General features: G+C 35.4%; 1 protein-coding gene across 1 annotated transcript; it reads left to right on the plus strand.

Moving 5' to 3' along the window:
* Positions 1–7,652: 7,652 nt before the first annotated feature.
* Positions 7,653–11,434, plus strand: LOC115228381. Its single transcript, XM_029798978.2, has 4 exons — positions 7,653–7,799; positions 10,030–10,066; positions 10,490–11,316; positions 11,347–11,434. The coding sequence occupies exons 1-3, from the start codon at positions 7,653–7,655 to the stop codon at positions 11,128–11,130; spliced, it is 825 nt and encodes a 274-aa protein (XP_029654838.1). The 3' UTR covers positions 11,131–11,316; positions 11,347–11,434.
* Positions 11,435–20,156: the final 8,722 nt, after the last annotated feature.

Raw genomic sequence — 20,156 nt, forward strand, 5'->3', positions numbered from 1 at the left:
TTTGTTTGTCGAGTGTGTGGACAACCTTTTCTATTAGAGCTATCCAAAGAGGACAGAATGGATTGCATGAGCGATTTGGAATTATCTTCCAGTGTTCTTGTCATCTGAATTGGTTTTTCTAATTCTAATTTTATTGCGTGTAAAACCCTCAGCTGTAATTTGCAAAAACAAAATCCACAATTGTGGTTATATTTGGTTTTCTTTTTTAATGACCTTTGAGATTTCTGACTTTTTAAAGCAGTGATTGGCGTTTGTTTAAGGTCTTCAAAAAACTTTGGGATTATTCCTTCATCTTTACTGTTTTTAGATTTGAGAATCCGACCAAGTTTATCCTTGGATAAATATAGCCTTTATTTGTCGGGTTTGCGGAAATATATTCGACTATCTGTTAAGATTTGGTGAGTCTTTTTGTCGATATATTTGAATATTTGTGACTCAGATATCAACAATTTTACAAGGATACAGCAAATTCGATGATTGCCTTAAACAGGTCCACTAATCTATACCATTTCCCATACTAAATGGGATTAGTACCAAACTAAGTGGGATTATCAAAAAACTAAATGGGATTAACATCAAACTAAATGGAATTATAGTCTTCTTATAGTTTCGTGGCTTATAGCTTTCTAATTCGATGTTTTTCCGAAAATTTTGCGATATATAATTAAAAAATAATTGAAATATATTTATTTCGTTTAATGTCATTTTATATATTTTAAGATGAAAGAATTAATTTGGTTATTGGCGGATATCCATTACCTACAATTATAGGAGATTCGCTCGCCCAGATACAGGTTCTTTATATATTAACGGATCCATTCAAAAAAATGAAGTATTATAATTAATGATATATATTTTAAAAAATTAATTAAGTGGTTTCCATATAAATTGGCCACCGATTAATTAATAAAAATATCATTGTTACGTGCAAACAAATCGAAACTAACATTTCATTAGAAATGAAATTTTTCCGGAAAAAGAAAAAGATTAAACCTTCATCAACCCCTTATATTTCCTCCAAGACCAATACCATACAAAGTTTCGAAAGGATCAGAACAAGGGAAGTCGACTCCTTAATAGACATTGTTTTCAACAGCAATGACCCCTGTACCGTGGATTATGGCTTAGATCCGACGCTGCTCTTTGTGGAATATCTTCCTCCACTTCCTGTCAGACAAATCACTTTGATAGAAGAAAACGGAGAGTACGGTTTCTTCCTTAAAAAGAAAGTTCTCCCAGAAATCACGAATTACAGCCGAAAACAGGTATTTTTAAAGATTTGAAGGCAGGCCATTTTTATCGACAGTTCTGACCAGTCTGCCATACTTGGAGACCGGTTAATCTCAGTGGAAAGGACTATCGTTGATGAAATGTCGTGTGAGGAGGTGGCGGCTCACATCATTATGTGTGGAAAGCGAGTGATGTGCCAAATACAGCAATTGAGGGAATTCTCTGAAATCTACAAATTCATTTTGGACTACGACCAAGTCAATTTATGGTCTAACTACACGGAAGACCGTAAAATCTCGGTAATTTACAAAAAAACCAAATTTAGACCCAACAAACCAACCATTGGCTTGTCCACCGCTACGGGTTTAGTGGTTGTGATACAAATCTGATCGAAGCTGAGGAAACAAGTGTTTTTGTCCCCCAATCAGAGATGAAGGCAATTACAGTCTCCACGGAAGCAGTTGAAAAGTCAAATCCACGTGATTTGGACTTTGTGGAGGATTGTTCGAATTTGTGGTACCTCAATGAGTGTGGACTAATCCACAACATCCGTTCTCGTTACCTCAATTCACTTTATAACACATTTATGGGGAGATCACTCATAATGGTCAATTCCTTCATGACTTCACTCAGTTTTTGTGATCGGGTAATGTCTTTGTGCTCAATAAGGATGTCGGAGATGTTCTATGGATTGATAAAGACAGACAGTCTTCCCCCACATTTGTTTTCTGTTGTCCAACGAGTTCACCATTCCATGCAATTCGAGAACAAGTCAGACCAAACTATTCTCTTTATGGGACACCGCGGATCCTCTAAATCAGAGGGATTCAAGAATTCTGTGATTCACCTTCTGAGGACTCCAAATAAACACCAACTTAACAAATTTACCAGTTTTTGTCATATTTTTTACATTTTAGTCGAAAAATGGAGTTGTCTATATAATTTGCTTCACTTACTGACCTCCCTTGTTTCCCAGGGGTCCCTCACTGGACTTGTTCTGAGGACTAGTCTCCACTATGACTCGATTGGGTCACTTTTAGGAGGGTCACTCCTTCTGGAATTGTTCGATCCATTTATTATTTTCAATTCGAGTCAATTTAATATTGTCCGCTCTATGGTGGCTGGAATTGATTCGATTGTTCGGTTTTTTTTAATTTTTCATAACATTTTTAGACGAAAATATTCGCTTCCTGAGGAGACTGGTATTCCAGTAAGTCCGTTCTGTCAGTTTTAGGAAAATAAACGATGGAATAAACTCACACAGGCGTTTTCCGAACTTGATTTTACTGAAAATGAACAAAACTCAATCACGGCAGTTCTCGCTGCAGTCTACCATTTGCACATTGCAATCAACAGCGACTTTTCTCTCGATTTTTTGAACAAGGTGGCTTCATGTTTTGAAACAAATACACAAGTCCTTATCGGCTTAGTCAGTCAGTTTGTTTTGTTGTTTTAACGTAGAAATAATAAACGGAATGTCCCAGAATCAGAGCTATGGAAGTCTCTACTGGCAGCTCTGTATCACAACCTTGTGGAGTCCGTGGTAAGTCTGATCAACAGGTGGGGTATCCGCGGTTATAAAAGGTCGATTTCACCTGTCGAGAATGTCTCCAGTTCTATCCACGTGCTCTACTCTCCTGGAATCAACACATTTGATGGGCCCGTCCAGAATCTTCATTCTTTATTCCTGGCTTATTTCCATGAGAAAATAAACCAAATTCACTACAATTTGGTCTTCAAGACACCTCTTGATGTATATGAAAAAGTATATACATATATATATATTTTTAGGAACAAATTGATGTGGACGGGTTCTATGTTCAGTCAACTGCTGAGGAGGCTGTGAGTACTTTCGAGAATAGAAGTAATTCAGAGGAAGGAGGTGGACAAAACGGGGAAAAGGGAATCCTTCAATTGTTAGATCAGAGTCTGAGAAATAAAAATTCGGGAGAAGATTTAGTAAAGGATATTCTAAATATTAATAAATGTAATGATATTTTGATTTTGTAGTCAATCCTGTCATAAGGAGCGGATCTGATTCTCAGTCCTTCATATTCCTCCATTCGAATGGGATGCTGCCAGTGGAGTATGACTGCTCCCAGTGGCCAAATCAAGTTGTAAGTCTTGCGTTATTCATCAAAGTCAAGACTCGTTTAATAAATTCAAATATGTGAGAATATTAATTGATTTTTTAGAGATTTATTTAATAAGAATTTATTCAAAAATTTGTCTCTTTTGATGAATACTCCCGGATATAGACTGGAGAGGACAGTCGTAAGGATATTCATATTATTGTGCAGAATAATACGATCGGGGGCATTCTGTTGACGGATGTCTCGTTTGTTTACACTGTGTGCCCTGTCATTGAATTGGATACCCCTTGGATTGCAGGACATAACCTGGCCGTATCCACATCCTCTGTGTCTTCGGGGACTAGTTTAAATGAGTTATTCGACGTTGCATTTGTCAGATTGCAGTTAAGAGCAATGTTAGTACTACAAGTGACACGATTATTCCGTTATGGTACGATTGGTATAATAATGGAAGGATATCCTGACTATGTGAGTGTAGGTGACTTTATTCAGTCATATTCCATCCTTTTGGGGATAGAGGGGACCAACATTGAGATCATCACTGGAATAATGGAGACAGGACATGTGGAGGCTCACGATTATGCAATCGGCATTGATCGGGTCTTTATGAAGGACGGTGTCCTTAGTCGACTAAATGAATTCCGTGATCGTCTAATAACGGATTATATGATATCATTTCAAAGCAAAGTTCGGTCATATATATCAAAAATGACATTTCGGAGAATGCAGGTGAAGTTGAGACAATTTTTAAGGACAGAATGTGTTTTCTTGTGTGCAGACAATCCAACACAACCTGAGGCTTTATCTGGGACTTAAACAGTGGCGGTGGTGGCAGCTGTATGTCGGACTGCTTCCTTTGGCTTCCGTTTCCGGCATTGACGCTCCAATTCGAGCACTTAAAGAAAAATTGGAACGAACTGAGCTGATTCTCTCAGAGAAGAATTTTGTTGTTGAACAAATGAAAGAAAAAGTTGTAAATGTGTCATATTCCCCAGATAGAAGCACTCACTAAGGAAATGATGGACGATAAAATAAATTTGAGCGAGGCGGGTGACGTAATTGAAAATGCAATTGAGGATAATGTGGCTCTAACAGAGAAACTGAGACTTTGTGAGGTTGTTTTTTGCAGGCATGTGCAGGAGAGGCTGGCGGCTGGGGGAGTGTTGGTAGAGGACGTTGACATGAGTGTGGAGATTGGGAGACTGCGGTCTCGGGTGGAAGAACTGGACAGAATGGTAGAACAGAAGAACGGGACAATCGAGTATTGGAAGAGGAAGACGAGTGCTCAGGGACTTGAAAAATTGGATTTAAAAAGACAGGCATCAATAAGGTCAGGTCCTTCAGAGTAAGGTCCCTTCTATTTATTTTGGAGTATTTCTGACCTTGTTTCTCTGAAGAATGAGCTACAAGAGTCCAAAACAGCGCGGGAAAGTCGGATTCGGGATTTAGAAGCACAATTGGAGGATTATTCTGAAATGAGTCAGAAAATGTTGGTTTTACAACAAGTAAGCGATAAAACTGATATAAAGCACTGCCATAACCTGGAGAGGGAGCTGTCTGAGTATAAAATGAGAGAAATGAGATTGAATGATGAAATGGAGGACAAATTGAGGGCCCTTAAGAAGGAAATGACACTCAAATGTGAGGACCTTGATTATAAGTTGGAATGCGAGCAGAAAAATAACCGAAAGTTGAGTCTATCTAACAGAGAATTAAAATCAGAGTTATCAAAAACAAATGTACATGCCAGTTCTTCCTCAAATGGTATGAAGTGCTCATAATGTGTCAAAGAGGTTGAAGAACTCAAAAGAAAGGTCTTTAAATTGCGAGTTTTGCTTAAAGAGGCACAAAAACAAAAGACGGTGACTGTCAGGGATGATTCTGCAGTTTACCGACTTGAACGTCAGGTGAAATGAAATGAGTAGATTGGCAGTTGGAGGATGTCGAGGTCACTTTGCGGGCCACTAATAGAGCAAAGGCAGATTTAGTTGGAGAACTGACAGAGTTGAGGATATTGGCGGACAACTACAAGAAAGGAAGGGAGGAGGTTGAAATGACAGAATGATGGTCTTAGATGGAAACAAGATTAAGACAATCACTTAGGACTGTCACAGAAAGTGAAATATTGGCTGAGGAAAGAGAAACTCAAATTGAAACTCTTCAACGTGCTGTTAAAAATGCTCAGTTTGAGGTAATGTGTTATTTTAGTATTAAAGGGGTCAATTTTGACAGAGACATTGGCTGTTCGAGAGACGGAGATATTGGACTGCAAAAAACAAGTCACAGAACTCAAAGAAAGGGTGACTAGAGGGGTCCCTTAGTCCACAGATCGCTCAAATGGAGACTGAGAATTCAAAGTTAGTGGAGACTCAAGTTGCTGATAATAAATCTGTGCTTCTCCAGGGAATGGAACTGAAATATGAGTTATGTGAGTCACAGAGAGCTCGTTTGCACGTTAGATGAATGTGTTATAATTCCAAGACACATTTAAAGACAGCACGTGAAGAATTGGCACGGATGAAGAAAGAATTTGAGGAGAATTCACTCGAGAATATTCAGTTTAGAGATGACCTTCATTCGACGAAACTTGTAGTCAAGGCTGGAGAGAAGGAGAGGGAAGCATTGCAGGATGAAGTGGAAATGTTGACCAGTAAAATGATAAGACTGGTTTTTAATTATTGGACTTATTTTTAGAAAAGAGAGAATGAGTCAATTGAGAGTATATGTAAGGATTTAAGGGAGGAGAATTATGTTTTGGGGACAAGGCTGGATGACTTGCAAAAGTCTATTATTAATGAGATTGAGGACGGTGAGTCTTATTCTGATAGTCACGTTTCCGACCAAGATATTGATGAATTATAATGTTTACTATTTATACTATTTCATTTTATATTTTACTGTTAATTTATACGAGAATCTTAAGTAGCGTTACTAGAGGTCTAACGATGGTAGAAGAGGTCAAGGACATGTAAATGGGTCAGAAAAAAGTTGATGTTAAAAAAGTTTTCAATACTGGTAGAGCAATTGCCGGTTACTTGAAGAATTTTTGACAGCCAGATTGCTTTTAGGAATCTCATTCTTAGACATATATTTTTATTTGCTGGAGCATGGCTATTGTGCTCTGACAAGTACACTGAGACAAACTCGGAAAATAAATATGCTACTAAAGTATAAGGCTCTTTTACTCACTACAATGAGGTAATACAGGAAAGTCGCCAGGTAAAAATGACCATCATTATTAATTAATAAAATTCATCATTCTTTTCAAAAATAGTTTAATAATCAAATTAATAAAGTAACCTGGATAACTTGGTTGTTATATCGAGTGATAATTTAAAAAACAGAAAATGAATGAAAAATTAAAAATCTGGCTCCGTCCCCAACTTTTTGAATTTGGAGTATTGAGGACTAGACCGAATTCTAGACTTTCAATAAACGTAATTTTGCACGTTTAAACTCACAGAACGTCAATAAAATAGCTAAATATTTACGAGATAAAGAGGAAGCATATCCCCTGATGAGGTACCCCTGTCACTTACAGACTAGTTACTCCACGTGGCGATATTTAGCTTGTAAAAAACTTTCGTTGGATCAGGATTATGCCTGGATGTGAATTTTGGGTAATCAATTTTAGGTTTTTTCGATTTTATCAACTATTTGGAGCTAAAAACCTAAAAAGAGTTCAACGCGAAGATCGACTATTCCAAAACAGTAAATTTTCAGTAAAATTTAGCCAGGAAATGAAAGTGGCAATTCGATCACAATAAACGGACTAAAATTCTGCATATTCTTATTCATTCAGAGCATCACTCTTCTCGAACACACACAAAGTATTACATTATACAATTTTTCAGATCTGAAGGTGCCGTTCAGAATGACTCAGTCAACGTCAAACGAGTTTTTTAAATGTTTTATTAAAAAAGAATTTGACAGAAGGGTCCCAGTTGAGGTTTATTTTGAATGAAATGGACGCTTTGTTAGATATCATCTCAAAAGGTATTTTTCTAAAAGACTATTCCAGGAACTGAAATAGATTGGGGAGGCATAGAGGCACTCTCATTTCTAATTGAAGGAGTGAATGGAAAGGAGTATATATTATATATATTTAATAGACATATAACTTTACTATCAAATATTCTGGAAAGGAATAGTGAATTCTCAGAAGAGGCCGGAAGGGAGTCAAATGGGAACTTTAATAAAAAAACATTCATCAAATTTTTGAAAAAATATTTAGTTAAATGTCCTTTTGGTTGGGGAAACTCATTTTTCAATGGTCTGGCTTCCCCCTTAAGTAAACTATACATTTCGGAAGGTTTGTTTTATTCAAAAATGACAGACACAGTCGGCGACAAAAAATATCCACGTATCGTGGAAAATGGAAATCTTTTACCTCCCGTTGACAAATTGTGTAATCGTGTGATTACTGATCATAAAGTGCTGGTTTTTTCATATTTGAAAGATGTGACCATTGCTGAGGTAAGTTTAGTTATTTAAAATGTAGGACACTGAGAATTATTTTAACATTAAAGTAATGAAATGTCAGAATTGTATCTTTTACTTATTGGGGCCTTTAAAGTATATTTTGTGTGTACTTTGAAGATCATTTCTTGTCGATTCTTGTCGAAATTGCACTTTTATAGTCGGACCAGTCGAACTTGTTGCGTCTTTATGGAAATGTGACAAGACAAGTCTATCTGGACTGTTCCGTCAACTTGTCGTGAGGTATTCCCTCAACTTATTCTCAGTCAGTGTAATAGGACTCATGTCTTTCTTGGAACACCTCAAAAACCTCTTCTCATTGACAGTCCTCAAACTACACTTGCTCCACTCAATATGTACTATCAAATGCTCCCAAAACAGACTAAACAAGTCCATCTTATAATTGACCATAATTTGTGGAACGTCCCACTTATTTATGGTCTTTAATCTTTTAATGAATATTAGATCCCTTTAATCGTACTCCTTCTCAAGAATTTGTGATTCTTCCTCCAACAGAATTTTACCAACATAAAATACCTTTTCTTGGATATAACACGACTAGTGTAATTGACTAGTTTGTGACTGTAGTTGCCACGAGAACTGATCCCTGAGGAATACCACCGAGAGTTGATTAGTCGGAAAAATCAAAATGAAAAGTTCAGAATGATGATAAGCGATTTTAACTTGACTACAGCACAGAACGAACGGTTCAATCAGCTCATGTCGTCTGAATTTGATGTTTTGTTATTAACGTCATGATTGGCAGGAATGGCTGGCTTTTTCATATAATGAACGACAGGTCACGCAATTAAAGCAAATCCCAGCAACTAATGTGTCTTAATAGTCCACATTAAGGCATTTGATTGCTTTTATTATGACTTTTTTAAAAATGTTAAAGTGCTAAATCAACAATGTATGAATGATCCATAGCCTGTGGTTTTATTGGCATTAATATATATACCAAGTCCTTTAAGATAATAGAGTGCTTTATGTCGACGTGAAACTATTTATCACCACACTTATCAATGTCAAGACCAAGTACGAATATACTATAAGACTATTCTTATCACTTACCTAGAACAATGCTTATAAATTAACCAGTCATTCTAAACAGTTCAGTTCCTAACAATATTAAGTACCTCTTAAGTACTTCTTTAATCAAAGTATTTATCGACAATATATTTTTAAACTACTTACACCGCGTTTATATGTTGAAACAAATCAAAAAATCATATTCCTAATGGACTCAAAAAGAATGTGATGGATCTGACTAATAGAGTGTCAGCTGGATTAATAATTGCCTCATTTTTCACAATTAAGAGTTGGCGCATGTGTTTATAATTTTACATAATTTTGAGAATTGGATAATATTTACTCAATAATTAAAATGAGTAAACAAATAGATCCTGTTGACATTGTTAGCGATAAATCGCGAAAGATAACGTTAATTAGATCAAGGGCCTGATAAATGCTCTAATTGCTTTAAATAAGCCCATTTATTGTAGACAGATGTAATTTTCAAGTTATGAAAATTATCATAATCTGAAGCAGTTGTAATAGCAGACATTTCGTGATAATCCGATTCAAATGAGAATTTTGTATCAAAGGAATTTTGCACTTTTATTATTCCATTACAATAAATGTACAGAATAATCTAATTAATTTAATTCGGCACACACTTCAAGGTTTCGAAATTTAGATTAATTATGGCAATTGAAAATTAAGCTTGCCAGATGGCTACTTTCAAGTTTTAATTGTTTGTACTAAAAATGTGTCCTTTGTGCTTATTTTCTATTTATTGAAAAGAGAAAAATTCCATACGACGTTATATTATTATTTCGTGGGAAAAATGTCAAGAATGTATGAGAAATGCGAATATTTAGTAACATTTAATTGAAGTAAATACAGTTAATTAGAAACGGACTAAAAATAGTTTTCATTGCTATTATTTGCTAATTAAAACTCTTGGATGTACAGTTAATTAAATTACGCTATTATATTGGTTTGTTAAGCCTCCCTAGTGAATGTAATGACCTCCGCAATGTCACAATTTTATAGGTTAATAATTTAATTATGGCATTCCGACACTCAGTCATAAGAATAAACAATAAATAAGCCGCCAAAGGCAAATTTTAGAGCAATACAAATTACGTGTTGCCGATCGCCCGCTGACACCTCTCAATATAATCATGATTTATATTGTCTGATCTAAATCTTGCATTAACAGGGCCTCATCAGCGAGAAAGAAACATATATAACATACTGTATTGCAGTTTTTAAATTCCATACAACAGCTGGTGCCTTGCTATGCTAGTGCTGCTGCAATTTGAATAGCATTCTTCAATTCACTTGACAATGCCGTCCATACGCGCTGTTTAATTTGCTTATTAACTCCTCCCCTCCGCAACGGAATGTTATTATTGTTGTAAGTGCTCTATCTTATCGCCTTTATCTACAATTTATATAAAGTATATGCCATTCTAATTTATATCCTATTCAATTTCAATGGCCAGACTTATTCATTCTGTGCTTTCCTGGTAGATAATTAAGTTCTCTTCACATAAGACGATAGTTAGTTAAAAATGAAAGTTGTGCGTGTGGTTGCTAAGTGCCAGCTGAGCATAAATGAATGGCATATTCTCTAGCGTATAATAATTGTATTATACTTTGGATTACATTTAATATAGGTTGTTTTATGTCCTGTCACACCACTTCTAATGACGACAAATTTGTCCCCCCTAATAGTCGTATAACTGTAACTCGGAGTCCAGAAAATAAATTCAAGTGCCAGAATATGTATGAACGGTATGACTATTCTCCAAATTCATACAATTACTATTATTGTGAACCTGGATTTGAAACCTTTTCAACCCATCCTGAGACACCTCACGTGACTCTTCCTCCCCTTACTTCATATCTACAACAAAAAAGCAACAAGGAGGTTGAAAATTGTTACAACAATCCCCTGAGCATAACTCAAGACTATGATTATGGAAACTATGTGTCATATCCAGATCTGAATCAGTTCAATAATGAAACATTTTTAAGTAGCTATCCTGCCACACAAGAGAATCATGTTTCTACATTTGTTCGTAGTCAACTTGGACTTAGCAAAGTTTGTAATGACGACTCAGGGTCACGGATAATCTCCCATGGTCCTCAAGGTCGTAGAGATCTAACAGTGAGGTCCCGATCTAAGCAATTTCCTTCTAATCGGAATATGGATAGTTCAAGTAGCCTGGACAAGTCATCTCCTTTGGACACTTTTGATAATTTAATAAACATGAAAATGAAGACTTTTAAGCATACAAGTAAGTTATGGCCATAATTTGTAGATAATAACTTTACTGGGGGACAATCAGCAGGTTCCCAGACCACTAAAGTCAGCTCAATACATTTAATCGAGCAATGGAAAAGAGAAAGAGAAATTTTACAAAAATTATTCCCTGAGAGCGATTCAAACATGTCCCTCAATCCAAATCTTGAAAATTTTGCACGAGAGATACGTGGAGATGTATTATATCATTATTACGTAATATAATAGGGCGGTGTAGATGTGAGTTCAAAGAAGCGGAGATTGGAATTTGACTATGACGATGCCAATTTATGATATTAATATTTGTAAACTTCTGCAATACTAATATTAATTCATTGTACTAAGTTTGCGTAATAAATTCATTATTTGCTTTATTTTTTGATTATTTTAAGTTTACTTGTTTTTGTTTTATCGTTCAATTCGTGTTCGGTTGTGCTGGAGTGACAGCTGTCAGTGAATAATTAATTGTATGTTGCGCACTAATAACAAAATTTTCGAGGTAATTGAATAAAAACTAATCCAAATGAAAGAACAGAAACTGAGTTTTGTATTTATGAAATTCATTAGAAGCAATTGGCATAATCCAATTAATTTTGTTTGTAATTAAATTTAAGGATTAATTAAATTCATAGATTAAAAGTTGTCAATAAGGTTTTTTAATATTCATTTTAAGATGGTTTAAAACATTATTATTTTAAATCTAAGGATTTTGAAAATTGTCTGAGTAATGACTTTGAACAAGATTAGACAAAAACAAAAATTTGTATTTTGAAGATTAGATTTGTTAATCCGATTTTTGTTTTCATACTTGTCTATGCTTATTATAAATTAGTCTACTCAAATTTGAATAATAATTTTTTTGTAACTGCAGGTTCCTTGGACTCGAAATATATTTTTTGATGCGTTGTTTGTTCTTAAAAATTTATTAATTCCTTTAATAAAATTATCATTTAAGGGCCCTAATGAGTAGTAAGTCAATGTTCTGGTTTGTACATTGAAAATATAATTATTATATGCTAATTATTTCTTAATTATTGTTTATTATTATTAAAACGAGTATTAACTAGCTTAACTATTATTAAAAGCACGTTCACCGAACCAAAGAATGTAAATTAACAAAGTTCCCTAAAAAAAACAAAGTTCCCTAATTAAAAAAATTAATTTAAATAAAAAAGCGGTATTAAGTAAAAAAAATTAATCAAAGCAAATAGAATAACTGAATATTAAGTACGAACATAAACTACAACACAACAAAGAATTTAAACGTATCTAAAAATTATTTAAAACAAAATTTAAAGATATCCTTTAATTCAGTTTTTTTCAATTCCAGAATTGACAATTCCGACATAATCTCAGTTTCAAATGAACTATCCATGACTCTCAAACGTTTAAAATCCTCCAAACAATCATCCACGTTACACAGCCGACAGTGAGCAGATCCCCGGTAAAACAGTGCAGTGGAGTCATCTCGATCAAAGCCCAATATTTCCGTACACCGTTTGACCACCAAGTGAAAATTTTGTTCTTCAAAACAGCAGCGAATCGAAATTTTCAGAAATTCAATTTTTTCTCTTTGTAGCTGACAATAATCGTAGGAATCCTTCATTTCTCTAAAATTAATAATCTTCGACACCTCAAAATTGCACTTTCAAGAGTATCGATTGAAAATTCACATTTTTCAGAAGCCTTCTTTAAATTGTTCGATAAAAGTAAATTTTTGACTTCTTTTTTGATTTCTGGAAGCAATTTAAGTCTTTCTTCAATAGAAGACAACAAAGACAGTTCAGCGAACCCGTCTTTATCATTCGGAATTATCAGATCAACGAAATCTACCCTTAAAATCACAATTTTTACCGAAAACAAAGATCAAAGATTGCGGTTCATCACGAATTCGATCAAGGTCGTCGAACCCCGTTGACTTGTGGAGAATACCAGAACAACATGTTTTTGATAAAATAGAATTTGAACTGATTTGTCGAATATTTACAGAAAAAAACGCATATTCGACAGAAATCTTTAAAAATTAGCATTTTTTGTGCATTACGGGAGAAGGGAATGTAAATTCTGCAATTTCACCAATTTTCATTGATTTGATGCACGTTTCCCAATGTTCAAAATTAAACTTGCGGTCAATTAAAAGTTCGAATGGTTGGTCGCTCATCTTTCTAAAGTCATCCACGACTTCTCTGTCCTCTGTAAGAGTCCTGAAATAAAATTTGGCCTGTGTAGACAGGATTTTGGGGTACTTTGCTATTTTTTGTAAAAGTTGGATGATCACCCCTACCAGGATGTATTATTCGTTTGATTATGTTATTTTTGGCCAATCTGATAATGTGTTCCATCCTCTGGCATTGATTTGTAATTAGTTTTTATATTGAAATTTAGTCGATTAATTAATTCATTCACTTGAGCGTAACGACCACAATTATTCTGAGAAAAATTTTTTCTTTAAGCATTTGATTGTATTTTATATTTTTGGTCGAGAATTTGTGTTATTTTTCCTTAAATATCAAGTAAATAATTTTCAAAAAGTCACAAATTAGCGACTTTCGAGAAATTTAACTTAATAAAACATTTTTATTTGATTTTTCTAAACTGGTGTACTGTCTCTTATATTATATATTCTAAATAAAATTTTGTCGAATTTAATACAAATCGATCATACGTATCGTCTTCAAATCAATAAGTACAATTCTTAGTTCATATATTAGCTTATACTTTAGTATTTCAATTAAATCGATTTTGATCAATTTTTACTGTCGAAAAAAGTAGTGCATTTCCATATTTAACAGTAAATATAAGAAAGATATTATTTTTCTTATTTTGTGTGTACTTTATCTAATTTATCAATCTGTGACAACGAAATATAATAAACTAAATATATCTGTATAGACAATCGTGGCAATCTATCCATATTTTTTTATTATATAATTTTTACTTGTGTTCAGGAATACGATAAAAATTTAAACAAAATTTTGGAATTTCTAAGAGCATAAATCTCACAAGATGTTGTATATAATGAATATATGAATCGACATTCTTTACTTTGTAAACTTATTTTTGAAAGTACATTAAATTTTTTTAATAGATTTTTTTTAATTTACTTAACTTTTGGGAAATGATAGGAAATCTGCAATGATTATTGAAATTGAGAATCATTAAATACATGAATAAATTTGATCTTATTTGTTAATATCATAATTAGTGAAAAATAATAATAAATTTTGTAACTTAATTTTTGTCGTGATGTCTTATGAACCTAATTCAAAACCGGTTATTCTAACGAAAAAAGCTCCAAACATGTCTCAACTAAAAAATAAAAATGTAGACCTTAATTAATTAACATATTTTAGAACATTCGTCTGGCAGAAATGCAAGGAATCCAAGTCTCGACGGCCCTTAAAAGTCTTTTATAATTTACAACATTTTAGAGGGCAGCTCAAAAAACAAACAACGAATAAACGACTCTGAAGCTTATAAAATAGAGAACAGCGAAACCGAGAAAATCGAAGTAATTTCCACAGAAATTGGCAGAGCAGTAAAAGATGCAAGAAATGCCCGAAATTGGACCCAAAAGGACCTCGCAATGGTATTTTTGTTGTATTCGTTTTAGAAAATTAACGAAAAGGTTCAGGTCATTGCCGAAGTGGAAATGTCCAAGGCAGTTAAAAACCAGCAGCTGATATCAAAGCTTGAACGTGCTTTTGGTGTTCTTTGATGTTTGAGGAATGTAGGAATTCATCTTCAAGGAGTTAAAGCTGGGAAGCCCTTTAAATAATTCTTTCATTTTTGATAGTTGTTTTAATAATTAATTTGATCTAACAAATGAAAGAGTTTTTTTTAGCCGATGGTAGGGCCAGCGTAGTACGGCGATTGAGAACTGCTAAAAAGGCCAGTTTACCTCTCGTGATTGGGCTTGGAGATTTTGACCCTGTGCTTGCGGAGGAGGTTTTCCGTCTTTGGACTAACAGCAAACGAAGTTTCTACCGCAATCGGCAGCACGAAAAACTTATGCGAAAGGCCGGAGTATTTTGACAGTTTTGTATCTTCGTTTTTCTTAGCGGAGGATTTAGCCTACAGAGCACACGAAGATAGGAGTAAGGCAAAAAATGTATATCAGCAGGTTGCGTCGTATACGAGTGCTTTTCCGCTCTCAAAAGGGAAAATGGTCATTCCGTCAGGGCGTTTTCCGTCACTGTGGAAATCGTCAGGCACTTGTACTGCACGATAAAGGATGGAGACCAAAAGAATCAACAGAGCAGCCACAACAATACGAGTGAGGAACACATTGCCTTAACCCGAGGCACAGGGAGATTTCAAATCTGACCGATTGAACATCGAGGAGGGTGCCAGATGAGGCGTTCAGGAATACGCAGAGCCAAGTTACACTTGCCTGGGATGATGGCGAAAGTAGGCATGCGTGGCGATGTTGGTTGGACGACTCGAGTAACAGTTTGAAAGTTTGCTTGCATCCTATTAGATCCCTGGCTCGTTGTGACATTCGATCCTCTGGTAAGTCAAGACCTTGTTCCCTCCAGAGTTATTTTAATTTAGTTCAAATGGTCAAAATAAAATTATTTTTCTTTGGCTTTTAACTGTTCAAGAAATGAGGGGTGTGGCCATTCCTGTCAATACGCTCTCTTTCCGTAAGGCAAAATACATTTTCAAAACACCCCATTCTCTAGTGGAATGAATTAACTTTACTGATTTTGATCATATTTTTTGTGGTTTATTGTTTCCAGCAATATTTTATTATTCAAAAATGGTAGATTTTGTCGTGTTTGAGATTATTTATATTGTGTTGGTCTCTCAAAAATTGGGTCTTCCTGTCTTTCGTTTTGGAAATGTTCTTTCTGTTTATCCCCTATCCCTCTTTCTACTTACCCCCGACCTAATGTTGTTATGCCCACAGTCGAAATTTTCTTTTTCACTACTTTTTGATGCAATTTGTTCTCATTTTCTTTATTTTACCATCGGTTTCTCTTCGTTGCTTCCTTATCATCCAAAACAAGCCAGGCAATTAGACCACATAATCCAAAGTCATTAAACTATCACACCTTAGAGGGGATTATCTGTAATAAACTTTCTCACAGCGACATTAGGAGGGCTGTGGGCTTCATCTCTTCTTATACTCCATTCCAAAAATATCTTTCTTAAAGTAAAAACAAACATCCAGACGGTTTTCCCGATTTGACTTTAAGCTCTATTGCATTCTCAGACAAATTATTGACTTCCTCTTTCAATGTTTTTTTCGTTTTAAACTCTTTTCCTCTCAGCAACAGTGAGGAGATTGACTGGCTCAGACCAATCCATCTCAGATGACCAAACTTCCTTGGGTGAATGCTGAATATCCAATTGCCTTGAACACTGCCTGTTACTACCATTTTGACGATTGGCTTGGTGCTGTCCTTTTGACCTCTTACGGTAATTTCACCTTATTTCTTCAAAATTGAGTGCGGATAGATTTCCTAGGCACTTTGCGTAAAACAACATTGTCGGAAAAGTTATGTACTTAGCAGGCCTTCATTCTGTCCTAGAATATGTGCAGGATCCAAGTAGCTAAATCCTTGGCTCTAGCTATTGAGCGTGCACTAGCCATTTCTCCCCAAGCTGAAGAAAGACAGCCTCGCTCAAATTTGAACATTCAGAACATCACCCGAATGGTTAGCAAAAAACTAAAGCAAGGCAACGTACGCAATGCTGTGTGTGCTATCTCCTTAAACTCAACAATCTCCTTCTGACAAATTTCTCAGCCAACTGCGCACGAAACAACCTCCTTCACCGATTGATTTATCCGAAACTTCAGAATTGATCACTGGATCCGATTATAACGCATATTCCGTATTTCAGCCGAAGTAAATAGCGCCCTCAGTTCTTTTCCCCTCAGTGGCAGCGGGGGTTATGAAACACACCCACCTGAAAAATTTGCTTTTTACGGTAACTGCTAAGGAAGGAAGGCACCGTATGGTGGCCATAACATGCATATGTACAATGGGGCTGAAGACTATGCTATGAATATTGGAATACGAATGTCGTGGGTTCAATTTCGAAGGAAGCAAGTTTGCAGTTGAGGCCAAGTCTTGTCATCGTTCCCTCCCGTGAGGCGACAAGTCTATCTGGCACGACATAGATGTAGAAAGGGGATCTCCTACCTTCCCTTGATCACATTACCAATGAAAAATCTCCATTATGTAAAACCTTTCTGAAATAGTTAGCAATGACTGTTTGTGCTGGGTTTGCTATGCAAGCTTGGGGGTTAATAAATAAAATTAAAAAATGTACAGTGGGCAAAAAAAATCATGAAACGCTTTCATATTTTGACTAAATTTAATAATTCTCCTAGAAAATAATATTAAATACTGTAGTTCAAAAAAATTAGAAATATAAGACATTTTAGCTTAATTGTTCAAAAAACTATACTAACTCAAGTTATTTGTACTGTAATAATTAAAGAGGATTATCTCGGGTGCAATTCCACTTTTCGCCTGAGATTTACTTTTTCTGCAAACGTGACGGCTTTAAAAAAATGTGATGGTGGAATACGCCAATTTTAGACGTTTTTAGACGCCCGTTGTTCCCGAAGCGAGTTTATTTTTTAATGCGGACCCAACTGGGTGTGAATGGAGTCTACAAAGGAGCCGCTCTTTCAGCCGCTCTTACTATTTCCCTTCGGCCTTAAACTTGATGTTAAAAACGCAATCAATTATATTCGACGAGACAATGTGAGTTATCGGAATATGTTAGGTACCAATAAATGGCTTTCTCGTGGGCTTAAAATCCAAGAAATTCTTTTAGTTCAATGAAATTGGATTAATATTTATTGCTCACACATACTTGAAATTATTCGCTCACACTCCAAACAGTCTCAGTTGGCTTTATCAACTGGCTCAATGCGTTACCGATTTTGTCAGGCGGTATGTTCCTGGACAACGAATCAGTCCGAATTGGCATCTGTATAGGCCTTTATATCGAGATTTGTCTGCCACATCGCTGCAGTTGTGGCAAACTCATCAAAAAAAGAAGATTACCGCTTCAGTGCTGACAAGTTCCCAAGGCACACTTCCCTAACTGATGTTGTAAGGCTGAATTTCCTTCAGTACTGGAACCAGTTAGGCTAGACAGTGGTGACGGAAACCGTGGTGACAGGTCTATATTGACTTGCCCTCGTATGAGGTGTAATCTGTGTCGACTCATCGTTCATAGACTCTGTTTTTTGCCTTGGATCTGCCTTCTTGGTGGACACTTGTTGCTTCATTCCCCTAGCTATCGAAATCAGAGGGGTAATTAGTCTAAAAAATCCTCAGAGATTAATTTAATCATCTCTTTTTTTCATATTTAAAAAAATTATATTTTAAAAAAGTTGATAATTAACACTAAAATAATACTTCCGATTTTACTAAAAATTATTTCCACTGTATTTCCTAATTATTCGATACTATCAGCCATGCAAGAATCAATATTATTACATTTAATATGATAATTAAAAAATTATGTAATATAAAGATATACATGATTAAATAAATAAAAATAAAATACATTTTTCTAATATAGTGTAATATTTTTTCAAAAAATACGTATTTATAAATCAAAGAATTTAATTATTATTTATTATATTTATATTAAAAAATAAATATCACATAAATTATTAATTATAAATAAATATACACGTGAGTTACTATCGTCTTGTTATGTCGTTCAATCAACTTGTTGGTCTATTTGAAGTCGAAGTAGCCATCCAGCCCAACATTTGGGTCAAGGGATATGTCAAAAGCATCACTAAGGATACCATTGTAGCCTCATTCGACAAGTAATACCGCTTCTATACCCAAATAGCGGATTATCCACCTCCAAATACAATTATTCAAGCTGCCGTATTCCAGATGAGAACACAGAGCCACCCACAATAGAAACAGGAGCAGAAATCGAGGTTACTAACCACAAACACCCCTCAGATATTGGTCGACATGACCGAAGAAAAAGTCAAAGGATGGGCCAAGACAACCGTGGAGGACATCCGCGGAGAGTTCTTCACCGTCCGTAGAATAGGCAGAGGAATCGACATGAAGCCCTCATATGTCAGAGAAGAGGCCAGAAGACCCTGTTCAAAGTAAATGTCCTTTTCTAACACCCAGTGGTCCAATGAGCCGAGAAGAGGAACCCCGATATCATTTTTTCAATACAAAAGTGCCCGAGTCACTGAGAGAGAGGTTTATGTGTGAATGATAGGAGTAGTGTAAAGAAGGATGAGTGTATGGCAGTACTGAAGGAAGGATGTACTAGTCCTGTCAGTCTCCACTACAATGATGCTGACGGATATATAAATATGATTACAAGAAATGTGGGGGATATCAATAGAATGATATTTATAATACAAATTCATTTCCGATTTGTGCAGAAGGAGATGAGATTGGACGATCAAATTAAATCATTTCAGTCCCGTTTGTTGAAGGCTGATGAAGAAATGAGTGGAGTGGTGGTCGACAAGTTTACAGTCGATTCTCAACTACTTCGATATGTTATTGGACAGAATGGAAAGAATATTAAGAAAGTTCGATCCCTGACTGGGATTGTTGATGTGAGAGTGGAGGATGAGACTAACACTGTCTATATTTATGCTAAGGATGAGACTTTGGCCAAACAAGCAAGAGGAATGCTCGAGTTTGAGAAGACAGAGTTCAAATTTGATAGAAAATTTGCACGTGAGTGTTTGAGTGGTTATTGTGTTAGCGAGAGTGTTTGGGACTGAAAATTCGAATATAAGGAAGGTCGTGGATCGCAGCAATGTGGTTCAGTTGAACGTTTCTGGAGGAGGAAATGTAGTTTTGTGGTGTTATTGTAGGAGCAAGTCGTGTTGACTATTATTGGAGTTAAGCAATCGGTCGATATGTCGATAGTTATGCTTAATTTTATATTGAAATCTGTTAAGGTTTTGTGTTGTGGGATGAGGCTTAGTCTATTGAGAGTCAGTTGGAAGAAATTCGATCTGCTAAAAAATTGATGTCGAACGGGAATGGACAAGCTCAGACTAATGGTCTGAC

Source organism: Octopus sinensis, unplaced genomic scaffold, assembly GCF_006345805.1.
Source record: "Octopus sinensis unplaced genomic scaffold, ASM634580v1 Contig10384, whole genome shotgun sequence".
NCBI classification, from domain to species: domain Eukaryota; kingdom Metazoa; phylum Mollusca; class Cephalopoda; order Octopoda; family Octopodidae; genus Octopus; species Octopus sinensis.